The sequence below is a fragment of the Podarcis gaigeae genome, assembly GCF_964106915.1.
Source record: "Podarcis gaigeae genome assembly, chromosome: 12".
Lineage (NCBI taxonomy): Eukaryota > Metazoa > Chordata > Lepidosauria > Squamata > Lacertidae > Podarcis > Podarcis gaigeae.
Genome location: NC_139688.1, coordinates 10,487,026 through 10,507,853, shown reverse-complemented (window position 1 = coordinate 10,507,853; position 20,828 = coordinate 10,487,026). Strand labels below are relative to the sequence as shown.

The 20,828-nt window shown below is 45.8% G+C and overlaps 2 protein-coding genes and 1 long non-coding RNA gene across 10 annotated transcripts in view; 1 reads left to right on the top strand and 2 right to left on the bottom strand.

Moving 5' to 3' along the window:
• Positions 1-11,756, top strand: part of LOC310827908 — a 102,047-nt gene extending 90,291 nt beyond the window's left edge. The window contains exons 2-3 of the long non-coding RNA XR_014556549.1: positions 7,608-7,721; positions 11,476-11,756. This is a non-coding gene — a long non-coding RNA (uncharacterized lncRNA). The remainder of the gene's footprint in view (positions 1-7,607; positions 7,722-11,475) is intronic.
• Positions 1-20,828, bottom strand: part of LOC310827694 (uncharacterized protein) — a 940,809-nt gene that overhangs the window by 209,304 nt on the left and 710,677 nt on the right. The window lies entirely within an intron of this gene.
• The window catches only part of LOC310827663 (sodium channel protein type 5 subunit alpha-like), a 307,589-nt gene that overhangs the window by 25,956 nt on the left and 260,805 nt on the right, over positions 1-20,828 (bottom strand). For 3 of the 8 annotated variants that reach the window (XM_083703903.1, XM_083703902.1, XM_083703906.1), the window contains 2 exons: positions 6,144-6,266; positions 5,159-5,281 (listed from right to left, as the gene is read on the bottom strand). The exons of 1 other annotated variant lie outside the window; for it this stretch is intronic. In XM_083703903.1, coding sequence (XP_083560029.1) covers positions 5,159-5,281; positions 6,144-6,266 — 246 coding nt within the window. The remainder of the gene's footprint in view (positions 1-5,158; positions 5,282-6,143; positions 6,267-20,828) is intronic. 4 more of the 8 variants (XM_083703904.1, XM_083703908.1, XM_083703905.1 and 1 more) reach the window with 2 other exon arrangements.

Sequence of the window (20,828 nt, the reverse complement as noted above, 5' to 3'; positions counted from 1 at the left end):
CCCAGAGTGGCTGGGGGAACCCAGCCAGATGGGAGGGGTATAAATAATAAAATCATTACTGTACTACTATTACTATAATCTGTATGGCTTGGCAATATATAATTGAAATTTTTTAACTTTTGCTTTTTAAGATTTATGGATTGTATCACCAACGTTTTACTTAGAGTAAACCTATGGAAATTAATGGGCCTAAATTTGTCATGTCCACTCATTTAAGTGGGTTTAATTTGAATATAACTAACACTGGACCTAATTTGTGCTTTAATTTGTGTTACATGGTGGTCATATTTCATTTTGTTCTTTCATGTAAATCCCTTTTGGGGAGGGAGAATTGCAACTGCTGAAAAGCAGCCTTTATTTTAAACACACACACACACACACACACACACACACACACACACTGGAACAGCTGAGTGATGATTTTGTTTATCTGATGACTTCTCACTTTTTGATTCAAATGATTTCTCAAAGCAGAGAAAACTAAAAAACAACAACCAACAAACAGTGCAATCCTATGTAAGTCTACTCAGAAGTAAGCCCCACTGAGCCCGGTGGGATTTACTCCTGGGGAAGTATGTCTAGGATTTCTGCCTAAACCTGCAGTGTCAGCTTAGCAGCAGGCAAGAATATAACAAATGGGACTAAGCTCCACTATACTTGGAAGCTGAAATCCTGCTTTAAAAGAAAACCTGTGTAGGCTGCCCAAGCCCTGAAATTTGATGACTCTTAAGAGGTAATAATTAGAAGAACCTGCAGGACTAAGAGGCCTCACAGCAGTTTTTAGGGTGCCCAAATTGTAAGCAGCTGCAGAAGAAATGGATTTGGCAAAATGGCATTGATCGATGTCATTACCTCTGCATTGATCTTTGCACTTTTAGTATACCAAAACGAACATAACTCAGACACACTCATATAACCAGTGCATTTGAACAAAAGCATTATGTCCCTTTTAAACATATTGCATGTATTCTTGATTGACAGAGGTGCCCTCACAAAGGAAAGGGAGTGGTAAATAAACATATGGAGGGCACCAGGTTGGCTGATCTGACCCTATGACATATTTTCCAGACTGATATCTTTTAGAGCACATTAACACAGACTGATATCTTTTAGAACACATTAACCAGCCTTCCCCTAAGTGATGCCAGCACCCAGCAGCTGGGGCCAATGGGAGTTACATAAAGGTAAAGGTAAAGGTACCCCTGCCCGTACGGGCCAGTCTTGACAGACTCTGGGGTTGTGCGCCCATCTCACTCAAGAGGCCAGGGGCCAGCGCTGTCCGGAGACACTTCCGGGTCACGTGGCCAGCGTGACATCGCTGCTCTGGCGAGCCAGAGCCGCACACGGAAACGCCGTTTACCTTCCCGCTGGTAAGTGGTCCCTATTTATCTACTTGCACCCGGAGGTGCTTTCGAACTGCTAGGTTGGCAGGCGCTGGGACCGAGCAGCGGGAGCGCACCCCGCCGCAGGGATTCGAACCGCCGACCTTTTGATCGGCAAGTCCTAGGCGCTGAGGCTTTAACCCACAGCGCCACCTGCGTCCCGATGGGAGTTACATAGAATCATACAATTGTGGAGTCCTGACAAAATGAATCATACAAGCAACATTGGTCCAAATGCTTTCCTAGACAGAAAATTATAGATGCAAATATGGCACAGACATGCACAAAGGAACCAAAAAATACAGAGGGGATTGCAATCCTGCACGCATGCACGCGCACACACACACACACACACACACACAGACACAAATGCTATGTTCACAAACAAGTGAGGGCGTAAACAAGCATATTAATGTCTACATCTCCAATTGCAAAGGTGCTTTGAAGGAAAGCAAGCCATGGGCTTCAAACGCAAACTCTTTCTTCCAAACATTTACATATTTGACAGAACATCACATGCTAGCAATGATAATTTGGCACATTTGTCAGCATTTGCTTTAAAAGGGGGGTGGGGAGAAACAGCCGTATCTGCTTATTGCAAACGCTCCTTTTCTTTTCTTATTTAAAAAGAAAACATTTTGTTGTTTTTGACAATGTATTTGCACAACGGAATTCTGCACTTTTTGTTTCCGAATTTGAACTTTGTGGTTTGCATCACCTCTATTTACATGCATCTAGCTCAGAACTCTTGGAAATAGAGGGGAACTTGAAATAGGGCAAACACAGAAACACAGAATGGGAAGTGGGGCAGAAGACCATCAATTCCACCTTCCCAGCTGAAGGCAGGATCCTTCACCCATTGTGTGGGTCCAAGCAAACAGCAGGCCACAGGATGTCACAAGCCATGAATAGCAATGAGCAAGGTGCTACTCATCATGTAAAGCCAAGGCTTCTGATAATAGCTGCATGCAAATGGCCCGAATGTAAACATGCACACACCGTTTATGGGATGGCAAGTGACATGTGCAATGAAGTGGAGAAGAGGAGAGAGGCGCAGAGAATGGCATGCATGGCAAGTGCAGCTAATCCAGGCATTTCTTGAGCAGGAATCCTCCAAATGATTTGGCCACATTTCTTTTATGTTCACGTTTAAATGCAGCTGTAGTGCACACTATCTTTTGGGGAAAACCCTGGTTATGGGTTATTTGGGTTTTTAGAAATTGAAATTTGGTAAAGGGTGTGAAAACGAATTTGTGCATGAGAGGCTATAGGGAAAGACAGCACAGCCCCAGGGTCCATTCTTAATCCTTAACCCGACATAAAGATCAGTGCTGTGTGTTAAATCTCCGCCGGGGCCTGGTAAACTCCAGAGCCAAGATGCAAACTATGGCCACATCTACCCCATACATTTAAAGTGCTCTTATTCCTCTTTAAGAATCATGGATCCCCCATGCCCAAAATCTTGGGAACTCGAGTTTCAGTGTTTCCTAAGGACTCTCAGCTCCCTTAACAATGATAGTTTCCCAGGATTCTCAGGGGAAAACCGTAACTCTTCAAGTGGAATAGAGTGCTTTGAGGGCTCATCCAGACTTCCTTTTGTGCTGCGTTTCTAGTCGCAGGCCTGCGCTTTACAGCACCATGATGGTAGCTCAGTCGGTACAGCATGAGACTCTTAATCTCTGGGCCCTGGGTTCGAGACCCAAATTGGGCGAAAGATTCTGGCATTGCAGGGGGTTGGACTAGATGATCCTCAGGATCCCTTCCAATGCTACAATTCTATGTCTGAATGCTTTTTTATTCCCCGTGAAAACCCACTCTTTACTGCTGAATTGGAGCAAAATGATTCAGGAAAACCTGAATTGCCGTTTGTTCAAATTTAGTGTTAAAAAGCTACTGGGAAGAATGGAAATAGGGGGTTCGGACACAGCGCTTTAAAGCACAGACGTGCACATAGAAAGTGAAGGGCAAAAAGTGTGGATGAGCCCTAAATGTATGCAGTGGAGGAGACAAAAAAGCCTCAGAAAGACTGGCAACAGCAAACATGAAAAGATGTTTGGTATTGTCTTCTGAAAGATGGCTCCCAGGCACCCAAATGTATTAGCATTCCTATGGCAATTCAAAACTCCTCAAGAGTACCAGCTTGAGGAAGGCTATTGTAGCCAATATAACTTATGGCTGATTCATGCATTTGACGTTTTTAGGTTCAAGAAATATCTGACTTGTGGGTTAGGGACGTCACATGTATGTACTTTCAGTGGCTGGGTTCTTGTGAACAAACATGGCACTGGGCGCCTAATCTTTCTCTTAACACTGCCTTGGCGTTGGTTTATTGGGCGGCTAGCCCATTTCAAGCCATGTGCACCATTTGCAGCGGGTGCCCTATGGTTTTATTACGCCATTTAAATGTGGGGGGTTTTCGGTAGCTGAGTTCAAGCAGCAAAAGGTTAATCAGCTCATGCGCTGGTCTAGATACAGACTGAAGTAGTAAAATATCTTGGTTTAGATGAGTCTATAAGTGTAGGGAATGTATGTGCCCTGGAAATTGGGTGGTGCTCTCATGCCACGCCCTCTCCTTGGGCACACTTGAGACATAACATTTGCCTAACACCTACATCCACGAGGCCCAGAACAGCTGGATTTAAACTGTCCAGTTTCCCAGCCCCTTGCAAATATTACTTCCAATGTGTGGCCATTTGGTAGTCACAGAAGCAGGAGTGGCACACATGCTAGATAGGTGAGATCTTTTCCTAACGTGGAGATGGCTCTCTGCATTTAGAGCCTTGTTCAAATAAATAGCTTCAGGCAGAAGAGGAATCTTACCTGTCTATGTTAACTCTTAATGCAGGATATAGTAGAAACGAGGAACTGTAGAACTATATAGTGTACCAATTTGGACATCACACCAAACCATAGTTTAGCAGGCAAGAATGAGATGCAGGCTTAGACACTCTTCCTCCCCTCCCAGAAGCAAAGCCTATGGGTTTTTGCTTAACCAGTGGTTTATTTTTAACCATGGCTTGTTTGAAATGTGAACTTCAAACCATGGTTTATGAAGCTGGCTTGTTCAAACAAATCACACTTAAAACTATCGTTTAGGGTTCTGATATAAGGGGTTAATCAAAAGTGGAAGCAAAATTTTCTGGACTCCACTTTGTAGCTGCGCTGGAGGAGAAAAAGGGGGAAATGCATGGGTCGGGGGCTCTCCTAGGCTCCTTCGCATCACTATGAACCACGGTTTGCTGTAACACCCAAAGGCAGCCTTTCTGTGAGGGGTCTGGTTGATGGCAACGTTCGCCTCACCTTCTGGCAGCTTTTGTGGGTGCACAAAAGGCCACCTTAAAGCTGGAGAAGCCAAATTGTTTTCTTTGGAGCACCTCATTACTGAGGCAGATTTGTCAGCCAGATGTGCGCTCAGCCTGAAATGTGTTTGTAAAGTGCTGTAGGACAAGGAATGTGGCAGGATTAGCTCATAAGGGAATCCAGCAGGGTGGGCATCCGTCAAAGCTGAAGCTACTCCTACAAGCAAGCTGGATGAATTTGTCAGAGGAGGAGGGAGGCGAAAGGGGGGGTATATTGCAACATATGGCATTTATCAATTGTTTCATTTACAGCTTAGGATGAAAAACGAAAACAAAAACACAACTAAGGAATGAATGAACAAATGATGGAAGGAAGGAAGGAAGGAATGATGGCCCTCACAACATGCTGGTGGATGTCCATGGACAGGTGGGCTTCGATGATGGGTCATGTGGGTTGTTGTTTTAACTGAATCTTACCCTCATCCCTTCAAATCGTGATAGTGCTCTTAAGGGTCTCAGAGCTCTGAGGGTCCTAAGGGATTTAATGGGACCCATTTCGGAGTATCCAAGTGTGCTAGCTATGAGGCTTACTAATGAGACCTGAATGGAGACACAAAATGGAAAAGTCCAAACCATTAGCACAAATCCTACCATTCAGCTTCTCTTCTCTGGATTTTCACCTGTAAAGATAAGCCTGGTTAATCAACTGATGAAGAAAGAGCCTAAAAGGAGGAAAAATATATAGCATTAACCCAGCACGAAGGCAGGGGCAAAACAACCCCATCAGCATTCTCATGCATCACAATCATTTCCAGGAGACCTTCAGGATATAGACCCATTCACTGATTTCCAGTGCAAAATGAAACCACAAGACTTCAAAACCAGAGGGGACCCCCATCTTAAATGTTGTCTTACTTTCCTCAAGGTGACCACATGGAGCTCCAACTGATGTCAAAAGTTGGTCAGAAAAAGGAAGAAAGAAGGACCAGCAAAGTCTAATTCTGGCAGTGTTTTCCTGAAACACAAACTTTTTTTGTGTGCAGTTGATTTGATTTTTTATATATATAATTGAATGGAAACAGCAGAGATGTGGGCACAGCTCCCATTATTAAATTATGCAAACACTGTAATTTTGTGCCCTCAAGACGAATCACTTTGCAAGACCCAGCCATTTATTACGATCCTTTTAAAAAGAATGCCATAGCCTGTGATGTATCTCTGTAATACCCAATTTCGTTGTGTGTGTGCGTGTTTTAAATGGTGTTGGATCTGTGTCACTATGTTACACCCTTCTCTATAAAGAACTGTAGCCATTGCCTTGCTTTGGATTAGCAAAATGAAGCCGCCATGTGCCACCTTAAGGAAAGACTTGATGGCCCGTTAACCTGTGGGAAAGAGAAAGAAGGTGCTGATTACTGAAGGTGAACACACTTCATAGACACTGAAAGACGACAACCCTTACCCTTATGCTCTCAAATCGGGACAGGGCTCGGAGGGGCCTCAAGGCCCTCAGCGTTCTGAGGGATTTCATAGCGGCCAGGTGGTCATAGCCGAGAATTGATCCTATCTGGCAAATAACTGAAATCTGTGCAGATCGAATGGAATGTGAAATTATTGGTCAAGGCGAGCAAAGAGAGAAAGGAAGAGACACAGAGAGAAAATAGGAACAGCACAATCAGGGGAAGATTCTGAGAACCCAGGTAAACTCACTTGGCCGTTTTGATACAAGTGCAGGTGTAGGTTGTGAGCGAACAGGGGCTACGTTTCTAATGAAGTGTCTGCTCCACCGTGACTCAATGTGCCATGTGGCTCACAAAAAGTGCTTAAAGTGGGCTGTGCAGTGGAATGAATGCCCAACTAAACATTCAGCTCCGGGATGAAAGAGTGGCGGAAGGCCAAAATCTGGGGAGGGTGGGAATAAAATTGAGAAATTGGGATTGGGACAGGGGACCTACCAGGGTGAGTGGCCGTGTGGCTGCCATCTTCCTTGCTCCCAACAAGGCCTCAGGTACAACACAATACAGGGCAGTATCCAAAGAAGCAGATCTGCTGGGTCAAGGACTTTTGAGTGGGCAACAGAACTTCCCCTCCCTCTCCTCCCCTTGCATTCCCCCCAATTTTTTCCTAGGTTTTCTTCCAACCCTCCAGAGCAGATTTGGGGAGAGCACAGGAGATGTGAGGGGAGAGAGGAGGGGAGGGAAGTTCTACTGCACAGGTGGAAATCATTGTGCTAGCTAGTGGATCTACTTTACAGTGTCATTCCAAGGAGACAATCAGACAAAACATAGCCACCTGTTGGGCCACCAGTAGAGTCCCATCACCACCTCTTGGGACAGTGCCCAAATGGTATTTTAAAAGGGGGGAGGTGCTGCCACTGTAGCTTGTCCCAAGAAGCCTCCGCTCCAATTTTTCAATTTTCTCCACCCTGCCCCCCAGTTTTCTGCCCCAAGTACTCCCCAGTCTTCCTCCTCACCGTCACAAGGTTTTTGCAAATCAAATTAGGTTGTTTTAGTACCCAGCTGCTGGTTGGTTTATGTTTGTGTTTATCACTCTGATTTTATGGCTATTTTGTCATTTTATGTGGTGATTTGTTATGCTTATCTTTACCAGATGAACTCTGCTGCTTCAGTCTTTAACGTACCTTGTCCTGGGCTCCCTTGGGAGGAAGGGCGATTCACAAAACCAACAGCTGAATTGATTAAAGTAACTAGATGCAACAGGGGCACCCTCATTTCATTGACTTGTGCACCTAATTCATTCATGGGTAAGGAAAAACCTTGAGAAGGAGGCACAGCTGGGTGGGAGAACACCTGCTTTGCATGCAGAATGCCCACAGTTCCTGCACTGCAGGGGGTTGGACCAGACAACCCTAAGGGTCCCTTCCAACTATCACTCTTGTGCACTTAAACCGTGAAATGCACTATAGGTGCTGCTGTCCTCCTGACGTAGATTTATCAGGTGTCTGTTCTGTGGATTAGGCAGGGAAAGGCTGCAATAGCTGGCAACTCTTCGCAGCCTTGGACACAGTCCATAGGCTGAGGTGAGTTGACTAAATACTCCGCTGTTGATTTTGGAGGTATTTCATTTCTCCCTGTCAAATTTTATTCATAGGAGAAACCTCAACCATATAGGCTTTGCGCTTTGGACTTGATTAAATGTGACCTCGGAAGATATTTTTAAAATAATCAAACAGCTTTCAAAATCCGTGCTGACTGCCCCACATAGCCCAGGCAAACGCGGAAGTCAGCACTTTTCAAAGAGAGCTTCCCTGCCCCCCCACCGCTCCCCCCCCCAATGCAAGCTAGTTAAGCAAGACCTGATTCTTTCCAACACATCTGCTTGAGCCTCTCTCTCCCGATGAAAGTTGCACCCATAATCCTGTCCTGCTAGAATGCCACACAGCAGGGCTTCCAAATGCAAGACTTCCATGCGCCTCCTAGTAATTTGTACGGAATTGGTTTTATGCCTCTGGAAACACTTGCGGTCTCACTTCACACATTGTTCCTATTAATCACAATTCCAGTTTACAACATTTGTATGATGCCCAATAACAAAAGTTCTCCGAGAGAAAAGTAAAGGCAAGATTCTAAATGCTACGTCAACTTGGGTGGCCATAATCTCTTGGATGAGTAAAGCATCCATTTTTGCACAGGATAACACCCCAGAGCCCTGTGAGGCTGCAAGGCTGACCACTTTTTCTTCCTGACCTGAACTTACTTGCCAATGCAGCTGGAAGAAGTACTGTTAGAAAGCTGGGATGGAGGGAAGGGTGGTCTATTCTGCTAGCAAAACCCAGCGTTGGCTGCTAGGCATGGAACTAGATTGGAGAGGAGGATGGGGATTAGTGAAATGGCAGCTGCTGTCACATCGGCACCGGTGGATACATAAAACCATTGTCAAAGAGTGAGCCGACAGTAAATCACACCTTAACTCTTTATTAGCAAAAACACAGTCTTTACAGACTTGGCTGAGTGTCAGGCCTAATGAGCAGCTCATCCTCAGTAGGTCGTACCCCATGATTCAGTTGCCAAGACTCAAAGTCCCTGCTTCTCCACAGCCATCTAAGTCCCCTCATCTATCTCCAGGGCTTTCCCCAAGCAAATTTTTCCTGCATGTGGCCTGGCACTGTTTCACCCGATTCAGCCCTCTTCTGGTTCTGTAAGACAATGGGGGAGGTGAGCTTGTTGCAGCAGGAGTGGGAGACACCCATGACTCTTCGCCAGCCTGACTCAACTCTTCCTCTTGGCTTCACCTGCTTCAGCTTCTGCCTCCGATTCTGGGCTTCTCTCTGCCACAGGCTCTCCCTGCTCACCAAGCCCTGTTACCTCCCCAGCTCCCAACACCTCTTCCCAGCCTTCTCCCTCTGACCCCAGGTTCTGATCCTGCTTTCCTTGGTGGTTCCCCAGCTGGTTCCTCCCACCATTCCTCTGTGTCGAACCAGTCCATGACACCTATGCAGTTCCCCATGGGAAGGGTCACTTGGATGCCTCTTTTCCAGATGAAAGGGGCAGAATCCTCAGAGAGGACCCTTGATCCTATGAACTGCACTGGGGTTGATCATTCTAGGAACACAGGAAGCTGGCATACACTAAGTCCAACTATTACTCCATCTAGCACAGCATTGTCCACACTAACTGGGTCTGCAGGGCTTCAGGCATGGGGTCTCTCCTACCCAGACCTGGGAGTTGTAGATTGAAGCTGAGACTTACTGCATGGGAAGCAGTTGCTCTTCCATTAAGCTACAACCCTACCATTCAGGTAGCCAGCAATGTCCCTGCGACAGCAGCAGCCATTATGCAAATAACCATCTTCCACCGAGAACAATTTGCATGCCTAGCTTCCAATGGGAAGAGCCCGCCATGCTTAAGAGTCCTGGAAAAATGGGCCAAGAATGCAAAGGCGAGGAACCACCAGCACTTACCCACTGACCTATCCAGCGGCAAAGAGAAAACCTGGTTTAGAATTTACATTAACGTCACATGCTCAATTTCAGTTGCTAAGCTAATGGGGCAGCCATTTCTCTCTCTCACCTTTACTGACCTCCCAGGACTGGTTGTGAGGATAATGAAAGGCTGCAATAACTGGATGGTGAACAGTGGCATAGAACATAAATAATGAGTAGGCCATGTTGTTGTTGTTCCAGACCCTCGTTCATTTCAGTTCGGAGCCAAGTGAAAGATAAGCTCAAACATCATTAAAGACTTCCTAGCATTTGTCCCAGGGGTATGGCTGCAGATATGTGGCATTATGTGACACCCAGCCTCGGAGAAGAGGGCACGCAAGGCGAATTCAGGCCAAAAATATGCAGGCTGTCCTCAGCCCCCCTTACCCTCGCTTCTTCCACACTGAGCCCTCCCGTAATCCTCAGCGTTTAAAGATATCCTGGCCCCACCTGTTTCATACTCTCATTGGCTGCGGACATTTTTAGCTCATCACGGCTGGTGACTTAATGTTAAGCTTTGGGGAAAACCGGTTGCTGGGTATCCACTCAAGCAAAAACTCAATACCTTTTGGCATCCGGACAAACCAGAGCATTTCCATCAGGGCTCTGTTTGTCGGCAATTATTGACCGTCCCCTGTTCGTTCAGATCTGCGTCCAAGGGAAGATGCAGAAATTGGAACATTGTTCCTGGGAGAGCCATCGGAAGCGACAGCTCAGATCACAGACCTAGGTCATGTCCACCCCTGTACTTTTAAACAGCATTTAAAGCAGATGCCCTCCCCCCCCCCAATCAAGGGGACTCTAGTTTACCCCCTTTCAGAGCTATGATATCCAGCACCCTTAACACACTAACATTCACAAGATTCTTTGGGGGAAGCCATGTGATTTCAATGGAAGGTGTGGATGTGGCTCTAGAGAGCCATGGAAGCAGTCTGTGGAACCTCAGGGGCTGAGCATTTCCCTCCTTCAACTTTCCCTCCACATCCATCTTTTGCCTATGTGTCTCCTTCATCATAAGGCCTTCTATTGGAATCGGTTTTCTATAACATAAAGGTAAAGGTACCCCTGACAGAGTCTAGGGTTGTGCGCTCATCTCACTCTAGAGGCCGGGAGCCAGCGCTGTCCGCAGACACTTCCGGGTCACGTGGTCAGCGTGATGAAGCTGCTCTGGCGAACCGGCACCAGAGCAGCACACGGAAACGCAGTTTACCTTCCCACTATAAAGCGGTACCTATTTATCTACTTGCACTTAAGGGTGCTTTCGAACTGCTAGGTGGGCAGGAGCTGGGACCGAACGATGGGAGCTCACCCTGCCGCGGGGATTCAAACTGCCGACCATGCGATCGGCAAGTCCTAGGCGCTGAGGTTTTACCCACAGCACCACCCGCGTCCCTTTTTTCTATAACATACTGTACTACAAATATGTACAGTCGTACCTTGGTTTTTGAACAGCTTATTTCTCGAACGTTTTGGCTCCCAAACGCCGCAAACCTGGAAGTGACTGTTCTGGGTCTGCGAACTATTTTTGGAAGCCGAAAGTTCGACAGGGCTTCTGCAGCTTCTGATTGGCTGCAGGAGCTTCCGTGCTTTGGTTTCCGAACGTTTTGGAAGTCGAATGGACTTCTGGAACGGATTCCATTTGACTTCCAAGGTACGACTTTACTCAAGTGTTTTTTTTCTAAAAAAATGTTTAGGGGTACTCTCATTTTCCTACTCATATTGAAATACTGCCCCTCAATGAGGCCAAACTTAAGATTCACAAAATGTTTAGGGGTATGCGGATCCCTGCGTCCCCTCAGAAAAAAACCACTGACTGTACTACAAACCTGAGATATCGCTTCCTTCCTTACAGAGCCTCCTGGGTGTCAAGATCAGCTGAGGAGGCCCCCTTGGTAGCTCCACCATCCTCAGAAGTTCACAGTGGTGGTGGCCTTCTTCATGGCAGGCCCACAGCTGCAAAATTCCCTCTTCAAAGAGGTACATCTAACTTTCAGTGAATGCTTAAGGCATCCCTCTTCACCCTGCCTTTGACACCTGAAGGGCCCACCCTATTCCTGTGACTGTAATTTGTTTTGACTGTTTTTAATGTTTCATTGTTGTAACCCGCCCTGGGAACTGCTGGTGAAGGCTGTTTAATAAATAATAATAATAATAATAATAATAATAATAATAATAATAATAATAACAGCCAACTGCCTTCCCCCTATTTGGTGTTGAGGATGGAGGCAGTGATGGGCCTTCAATTAAAATACAAAGTGAGCTCCAGGCAATTAAATCCTGCGGAAGCACTGCAAGCGGGGATTCTAACACTTACCAAAATCTCTCTGAATCGACTGAAAATATGCAGATCAAGAATCATTAGCAAAGTAGACCAAACAATACTATTACTAATCAGCTGTGACAGGGAACGAGCTAAGTATGTAAATGTTGAAACTAAGCACTTTCTAGAGTAGTTTCAGATTCCGTTGAATCACCTGGTGTTAACAACTTCTTGGCAGGAAACACGTACTGCCTGGAGGCTAATTAGTAAAATGCTTCTTTTAGTGTCACTGACTGTGAATTTGCTCTTTTGGTAGCAAAGCTGCATTGTCTGACTGAGAGACGCAACATTATTCACTGTATTCTTCCTGCTTCCAGATTATATCATACATATATTATTTGTGACCCACCAAATGGCGTGGGATGTTTCTGAACGTTCAGTGGGCCTTCTCTTCTCTCTTCTCTCTCACTCTCACATACCCTATTCCTCCACCTATGACAAACTATGGCATATTTGAACTTTCCCCTATTATTTGCGTTTTGTTGTGGTTGGCATCCATCTCTCTTGAGCAACAATGGAGTGTGCCTTTGGGGGTGAAGTCAAACCACTGCATCAGCCACTTCCTCAGGGCACAAGCCTGGGCAGTATTTATGGAGGTCCTGGGCTGCCCAGACAAGTAGACCGTCACCGAGAGACAACAGGACTGCTCAAGGTGCCCCGACTATAAAATTGGAGAAATCGAGAGATATATAGCCGCACCGGCAGCATATCTCTTCTTTCTCGTATCCAAAAATGCAAGAAGGGCTTTTACACTCGCCAGAAGCTCGGCTCTGCCCTCGCCGGTCCTGGAAGGGTCCTTTAAAAAAAGCCCCATATGCTCAGAGACTTTGTGCCTGTTCATTGGGGGATATAGGAAGCCCAGAGCACTTGTTCTTTAGATGTTCCTTTTATGAAGAGACCATTGATTCCCTGCTTGTGAGGCTCACTGACCTCCCAGAAAAGCAAAAATTTGACCATTTCCTGTTAGACAAAGATCATAAGACAACCCGGATGGCCGCCAGATTCTGTGTACAGATCTGTAGTTTGTTAAGAAAATCCCCAAACTCGGTTCCTTGGGTGACTCTGGGTCATCTCTCTGTGGTAGCTTATCTTAAAGTTTTAAGTGTCTATACGCTTATCACATTTATAAATTTTAAATTTTTTGTTGTACATTGTTTTAAATGTTTGCTTTCCTTCTGGGATTGTACCCCCAAGTGTGTTTTATAAGCTGGGCTCCGACCATAATAAATGATCTATCTATCTAACAAGACCTTCCTCTTGGCCTCACTGATGTGGTCCAAAGGAAAGCAGAGCGAGATGTTTGGCGCCAGCTTAGCTGCAAGAGTTGCCAGAAGGAGACATGCAAGGTGCCATCCAACCGCCTTAGGGACTCCCTGCTGGATTTGACAAGGTTTTACTCCTGAGCCTTTTCTTCTGAAGATGTCCCACGAGGCAGCTCTTGGGCAGGGGATGCTTATAGTGGTAGGGCCTCATTTTTAGAAAACCTCTCATAAATAGATTCAAGAGAAGCTTTCATTAATGTGATGTATACTGCTTTATTGTACAGGTATTTGGGCTTTTATGCTGGGAATCTCTTATGTTTACTTCCGTAAAGGTAAAGGTAAAGGTACCCCTGCCCGTACGGGCCAGTCTTGACAGACTCTGGGGTTGTGCGCCCATCTCACTCAAGAGGCCAGGGGCCAGCGCTGTCCGGAGACACTTCCGGGTCACGTGGCCAGCGTGACATCGCTGCTCTGGCGAGCCAGAGCTGCACACGGAAACGCCGTTTACCTTCCCGCTAGTAAGCGGTCCCTATTTATCTACTTGCACCCGGAGGTGCTTTCGAACTGCTAGGTTGGCAGGCGCTGGGACCGAGCAGCGGGAGCGCACCCCGCCGCAGGGATTCGAACCGCCGACCTTTCGATCGGCAAGCCCTAGGCGCTGAGGCTTTAACCCACAGCGCCACCTGCGTCCCTTCCCTTACTTCCGTACCACAGTGCAATTATGTTATTACGTTTTTACGTCAACAATGCCTAGCGAATTTATTTCACGAAGTGTCTCATAGATGCAATAAATAAATAAATAAAAAAGATACCTAGGAACCAAATTAAAACTTCTTTTCATTCAATGAGACTTATTTCCCTGTTTTTACCATTTTATGCTTTTCTAGTTGCTGTTGTTCTCACTTGCTTGCTTTTTAATGATGCTTGCATCTGTAACTGGTTGCTGTTTTATTTATTTATTTATTTTAATTGTTCAGTGGTGTGTGGTTTTTTTTTCTTCTTTTTTTTGCTCTTTTGCTCACAGGTCACTTTGAGTACGACTGTAGAAAACTTGACTCATAATGCTTTCAAATAAATGTCAGAAAGACCACTTGCCCCTGTAAAGACCTAAAAGATCAATGGGATCACCTGGGGAAATTCAGCTCGTGTCACCGCCCTAAAGAATATCATAGGGCGGTGATGTGGAAATGGGCATTCCCTGCTACTCCCCCTGTACTGTGGAGTCCCTCTGCTATCAGTTGCTTCAGGTATCTTGTAAAGCAATATACCTAGCCCTTTTGCCCAGGCAGTGCTGGATTTAGAGCAGAGCAGGTGGTTCTTCTGCACAGGGCGCTGAGCCGAGGAGGCACAAGGTAATAATATTAATAAACCTATATTTTTACAGGTACCTACCCAAAGTTGGGGGATGCGGGTGGCACTGTGGGTTAAACCACAGAGCCTAGGGTTTGCCGATCAGAAGGTCGGCAGTTCAAATCCCCGCAACGGGGTGAGCTCCCATTGCTCTGTCCCTTCTCCTGCCAACCTAGCAGTTCGAAAGCACGTCAAAGTGCAAGTAGATAAATAGGTACCACGCCGGCGGGAAGGTAAACAGTGTTTCCGTGCACTGCTCTGGTTCGCCAGAAGCGGCTTAGTCATGCTGGCCACATGACCCGGAAGCTGTACGCCGGCTCCCTCAGCCAACCCCAGAGTCGGTCACGACTGGACCTAATGGTCAGGGGTCCCTTTACCTTTACCTTACACAAAGTTAGTGGGGCACCAAATCTTGTCTTCGCTCAGGGCACCATATTACCAAAGTCTTCCTTTGCTCCAGGTGTTCCCTAAGTCTGCTTTGGGTGCTTAAATTCCTGTTTTATTGGTTTTCATATGCTTTTATATTACCATTCTATGCTGTATTTTTGTTTTAATTAAGTTGCCTATTTTTATGTTATGCAGTACTTAAGAGAATTTTAAAACATCAAATGGTTTATAAATGTGTTTAACTTAATAAACAGATAGGCGGATGACAGAGGTTAAAACATGTGGCATGGCTGCTTGCATTCCTCCGGTCAGTAGAGGGCAGGGTTGAGACAAAGAGATAGTCAGGGGAAACACACTTTGTGGTTTCCCACTGAACACCCAAGCTCTGCCCCTTCCTCCTGCACACTCTCACTCTCTCATCCTGCACAAGGCAGCCATGAAAGTACCTCACATGATTTAGGCTCAGACTCCAAAGCTATCCTTGTGCATATGAAGCAACTATAAATAAACAGCATGTTTTATTGACCAGTAGAATTCCTGCACATTTTATTTCACCTCTTTTAGCAATGCTAGTTATGTGTTAATTAAAGAGATGGTGGGTGGTGGGTTATCTTCTGATTCCAAGCTACTCACTCACTCACTCACTCACTCACTCACTATAAGCCAATGGTTTTTTGTTGTTGTTTTTTTTGCATTGTTGAATGATACGTTTCCCCATCCCTCCAAGTAACAGCCAATAAAGTTCACTGGGGACCGAATCAATACACTGGTTTTTTACCATGTCACATCATCACACATTTTGAATTGTTAAACGTTAGCGAGGACATGTCTGATTGCTGAGGTTTTTTGTGGTGGCCACACATCAGCCCTAACATCAACTGAGAAGGAAGGCAAAAAAAGGCTATACGTTTAGACAAACTCAGTGGGCTTCCTTAACTTGCTAAAGGCTTCTCCTTTAGCAAGTTGGCACCATTGTTATTGCTAGATCCAGTGCCACATTGTTCTTGAAGCAATCTGCTGTTTCTCTTATAAGAAAAATGCATTGGAAATCCACTACCTTCGCATAAAAGACTTTTAGAAACAACAACATACGATTTGAGTCTGGTGGTGGCTGTTTGGGAACAACTGATTACAGCAGATTGCGCAATTACTGCCAAGGCAACACAAACCTCCATCTTGCTAATCAACAGGGGAAAGAAATCCAGAAAACAATTAAAAGTCATTAGGAGACATCAATGCATCTACTCCATACGGCAACTTCTTTTTCAAGCCGATTTGGCAGAAGGCTGGCACTCAGTCTAATTCTTGAATGAGATGTTGTTAACCTGCTAGCCACTCAAGCGTTGTATAGAAGACTCTCTCTTTCTCTCTCTCTTTTGGCCCAGATGTGTGTGCATTTTGTTAAACTTGTATTGCAGCCAGACATTCTACACTTAATGGGGAAATCCTGGAAGAGGCATAGCTTTCCAGGAAACCATTTGAGAAAGCGGTAGAGCATATACACACACACACACACACACACACACACACACACACACACACACATCCCCCACAAACACAAAGAGAGGGAAGAGCTTTGCTGCCTGTGACAAATGATGTGCATGCAGAGTTGTGCCCTAGAAACACTGTTGCTCTAGAACAGCTATGAGGAAACTAGCTAGGCCCTCCAGGCCTCATAAATTTCATTTTGAGCAAACCACGGCCACCTTTCCTGGGGCGGACTTCGTATTTTGTAGGGCAGGGGAAAGTTCAAAGAAGAATCTTTATTTGCATCCCTGGCTTGAATTCTAGTTGCAGCTGCAAATCATGAGCCCACAACGTCCGCTCCTGAGCCTTACTCTGCAGCCAAAAGTCTGCACTTTTTGGATTTGGTGCCTCTTTCTGTCATCCTGTGGAAAGTGGTGACTTTGGGCTACAAAGGAATAATCCACAGGCAAGCCAGGGATGCAAAGGAAGAGATGGGGCTGTGAAAGAAGAACCCTCCTTTGCAGCCACACCTTGACCTTTGACTCACCTGGTGTCATAGAATGTCAGGTGATTGACAGGTGGAATATTAGAGTGGTCTGGCCAGATCTAGTTCCCCACTTCTCCTCTAGAGCCACATTGTTGTTCTAGAACCATTCATGACCCAGAACCACTGCCCCACACTGATGGGACCACTGAGGGTTTCCTCTGCCTAGGGCTGATTACAGATGAAGTGGAAGATCATTGACTGGGTTTCACCAAGCACTTGCAGTAAATACACAACCTGGGTGGCAACACCATGCTGACTGACACCAGTCCACATGGAAGAGCAGAATCAGCATAGTTGGCACAGTTACAGCTCCACCAAAGCAGCAGTGGTAGCTCTCCGTGCCTTCAACAGGGGATCAAAGCTGACCATGGCTCTCCTAATAACGGACTTGTATGATACAGTGGTACCTCGCAAGACGAAATTAATTCGTTCTGCGAGTTTCTTCGTCTTGCGGATTTTTCGTCTTGCAAAGCACGGATGCATCCTGGTATTAACGGTTTTAAGAAAAAGGAAACAAACTCGCAAGACGTTTCATCTTGCGAAGCAAGCCCATAGGGAAATTCGTCTTGCGAAGCAACTTAAAAAATGAAAAACTCTTTCGTCTTGCGAGTTTTTCGTCTTGCGAGGCATTCGTCTTGCGAGGCACCACTGTACATGTGTTTTTGAAGCACCCTGTTTATCACATTCACAGGTGCACATGTGAAAAACTTTTGATGCACACCTTAAAAAAAAGGTGTGCATCACGGCTTACAGCTACAAGGGTTGTCCAACGCTGTGTGTGCAAACTTTTATTAGCACAATGAGACTTTCCCTTCTTCTCCCAGGGGGAACTTAAATTTTGTTCTGCAGAATCCTCCAACCCTCTGGATCAGATTGAGAGGTGGGGGAGGCTGCAGGGGAGAACAGAGGAAAGTTAAATTTGAGTAGGTGGAAGTAACAACAGTATTGGCTGTGGTAACTTTACTGGGTAAAAGCCTCAGCGCCTAGGACTTGCCGATCGAAAGGTCGGCGATTCGAATCCCTGCGGTGGGGTGCGCTCCCGCTGCTCGGTCCCAGCGCCTGCCAACCTAGCAGTTCGAAAGCACCTCCGGGTGCAAGTAGATAAATAGGGACCGCTTACCAGCGGGAAGGTAAACGGCGTTTCCGTGTGCGGCTCTGGCTCGCCAGAGCAGCGATGTCACGCTGGCCACGTGACCCGGAAGTGTCTCTGGACAGCGCTGGCCCCTGGCCTCTTGAGTGAGATGGGTGCACAACCCCAGAGTCTGTCAAGACTGGCCCGTACGGGCAGGGGTACCTTTACCTTTAACTTTAGTATCATACAGTGCAACACAATGCATGATGTTAGGATTTTTATGCAGCCGGTGCTGCTGGTGTGATTAGTATAAATCACATGAGATGTCTGAGAAGAGTGTGGGAACGGAAGCAAATCCATGCCTGGGAGCAAATGTTTCAAGTCTGCAGCCCTCCACTGTGATTTTCGACTGAGGGAGAACTGGCATGTTTGAAAGAAAATTGGGAAGCGCACCTGAAGTTTGGCAGCTAGCATGGAAAGATTAAGGGTGGAACACAGAGAGAGAGAGAGAGATGAGAGAAAAAGGAAATGACACTATGAAAAGCCAGAGCCCAAGTTACTAGGCAAAACTTTCTGAAGTGCAATGGACTATTATGATAATGGAGCTAATGTTTGAAGTCGCCTTTTGAAAAGATGCGGTGACATGACATATTCTTGCTCAGCAACTTATTTACAAGCCCAGTTCCAGGAATATGAAATAAAGGCACTCAGCAAGAGAGCTGACTTTGGGCAAGGTGGTCAGAAGAAAGTGATGGAATGCCTGTTGTCAGAAATTGCTTTGTTTTATCTCACACATGGTTTTGCTGGTTATGGTGCATGGGCTGCTCAGATAATATGCATTTTTTTTACACAGCTTTTTCAAGTTTGGGTTCTTTTGCTTTTTGCGGAAGAGGCACATTGCTTTGAGATACATTGGAGCCCATTATCAGAGATCATCCTTCAGGGATTCTCTACTGGACAAAAATAGTCTTTAGTTGATGGATTATGGGAGCAAGCGAGAATCTGCTTCAATAATCCACAATGATGAAATGGTTTTTACTGCGCCACATGTAGAAATCAGTGTCAAAGACTTGCCACAGAGCTGGGTAAGTAGTGGGTGAGGGAGTAGGGGGAGGAATGGCCCCAAGCACTGGCTTTAAAAACCAATTGGATTTCCTGCCCTTTTAAGTTGCTGATCTTGTTTTTAGATTTCAGGGTAAAACCGCACATGATGGAAAAGTTCCTTCATTTGAACTCTCTCTCTTTTTTTTGCTTTTACAAAAAGCAGCCACATGGCCCCAACAATTTTAACTGGGCTTGTGGAAAAGGGAATCTAACTATTTGCCACTATGCAATAGCCCCAAATCAAATTGCCAGCTTTCAAAAAAAAAGAGAAGAGGCAAAAAGCTGCAGAAGGGAACATTTAATGGTCATAGACACTTAAGCCTTCATGCTTCATCCACCACTGTTTGCAGGTTTGGGGAGGGGAAGCTATTGAAATCAGGGAATCGGTGCAAGCAATGTGTTAGATCCTCCCTCCCTCTGCACTGTGGCCCCAATGCAAATCGGTCCCTCTCCATAGTAGAGGACAGAATGCCCACCTTGTGTTTAGTTTGACTTTTAAGTAAAAAAAATTCTCAGCCCCAGGCAACAACCACTAAAAGGGGACTCATTTGGAGCCAGAAGGTAGCTCCACCTCACTGAATTTTTTCCTCCATTCTACTCAAATCACTGAAACGTCTCCTCATGCGTTAGGGTTCATATTTCATCTAAGCACTACTCTCAACATTTGAAAAGCCACAAGTGCTAAGTGTGATCTTGTATGCTGCTCAGAACTTATTTATTTTTTTAAAGGAACTCTGTCCACAATAAAGTGGTTCTCGGTATCAAAAGGTGAGAAGGAGGAGTGCCCATGTTTCCAAATTTAGGTAAATTAAAATATTAATAGGGAGGCTAGAAGGAGGAGAACAATATTACTTGTACCACATAAGATATTAAGGACACAGCAGAATATAAATGAGCAGGAAATAGTTGGGCAGCACCCAATGGAGGAAATCTGCACAGGAGGGGGATGTTGACCAGTTGAGTCTGGAGAATACCTGGTCCGTAAATGGTGTGTATAGGTAACAATGACATCATAATTAGTCTGCAGCATCTACAAATGGCATGGATTGTGTAAATAAGCCCCTTCCTACTGAAATGAGAGATGTGTGACCTACAGAAGGGCCTTGTCCAATATTTGCTAAGCAAACCTACCTAAGAACATAAGAAAAGTCCTGCTAGATCAGACCAAAGGCCTATCTAGTCCAGCATCCTGTTCCCGCAATGGCCAAGCAGACTGCTGTGGGAAGCAGCCCCCTAGTAAGACATGAGTGCCACCGCCGTCCACCCTAGTGCTCCTCAGCAACTGGTGTCCAGAGGCAAAGGTGAAAAGGTAAAGGACCCCTGGACAGTTAAGTCCAGTCAAAGGTGATTGTGGGGTGCGGCACTCATCTTGCTTCAGGCCAAGAGAGCTGGCGTTTGTCCACAGACAGCTTTACAAGTCATGTGGCCAGTATGACTAAACCACTTCTGACACAATGGAACACCGTAATGGAAACCAGATCGCACGGAAACGCCATTTACCTTCCCGCCACAGTGGTACCTATTTATCTACTTGCACTGGTGTGCTTTCAAACTGCTAGGTTGGCAGAAGTTGGGACAGAGCAATGGGAGCTCACCCCGTTGCAGGGATTCGAACCACCAACCTTCTCATCAGCAAGCCCAAGAGGCTCAGTGGTTTAGACCACTGACATGCAAGATTATATGCAACTATCGTAAC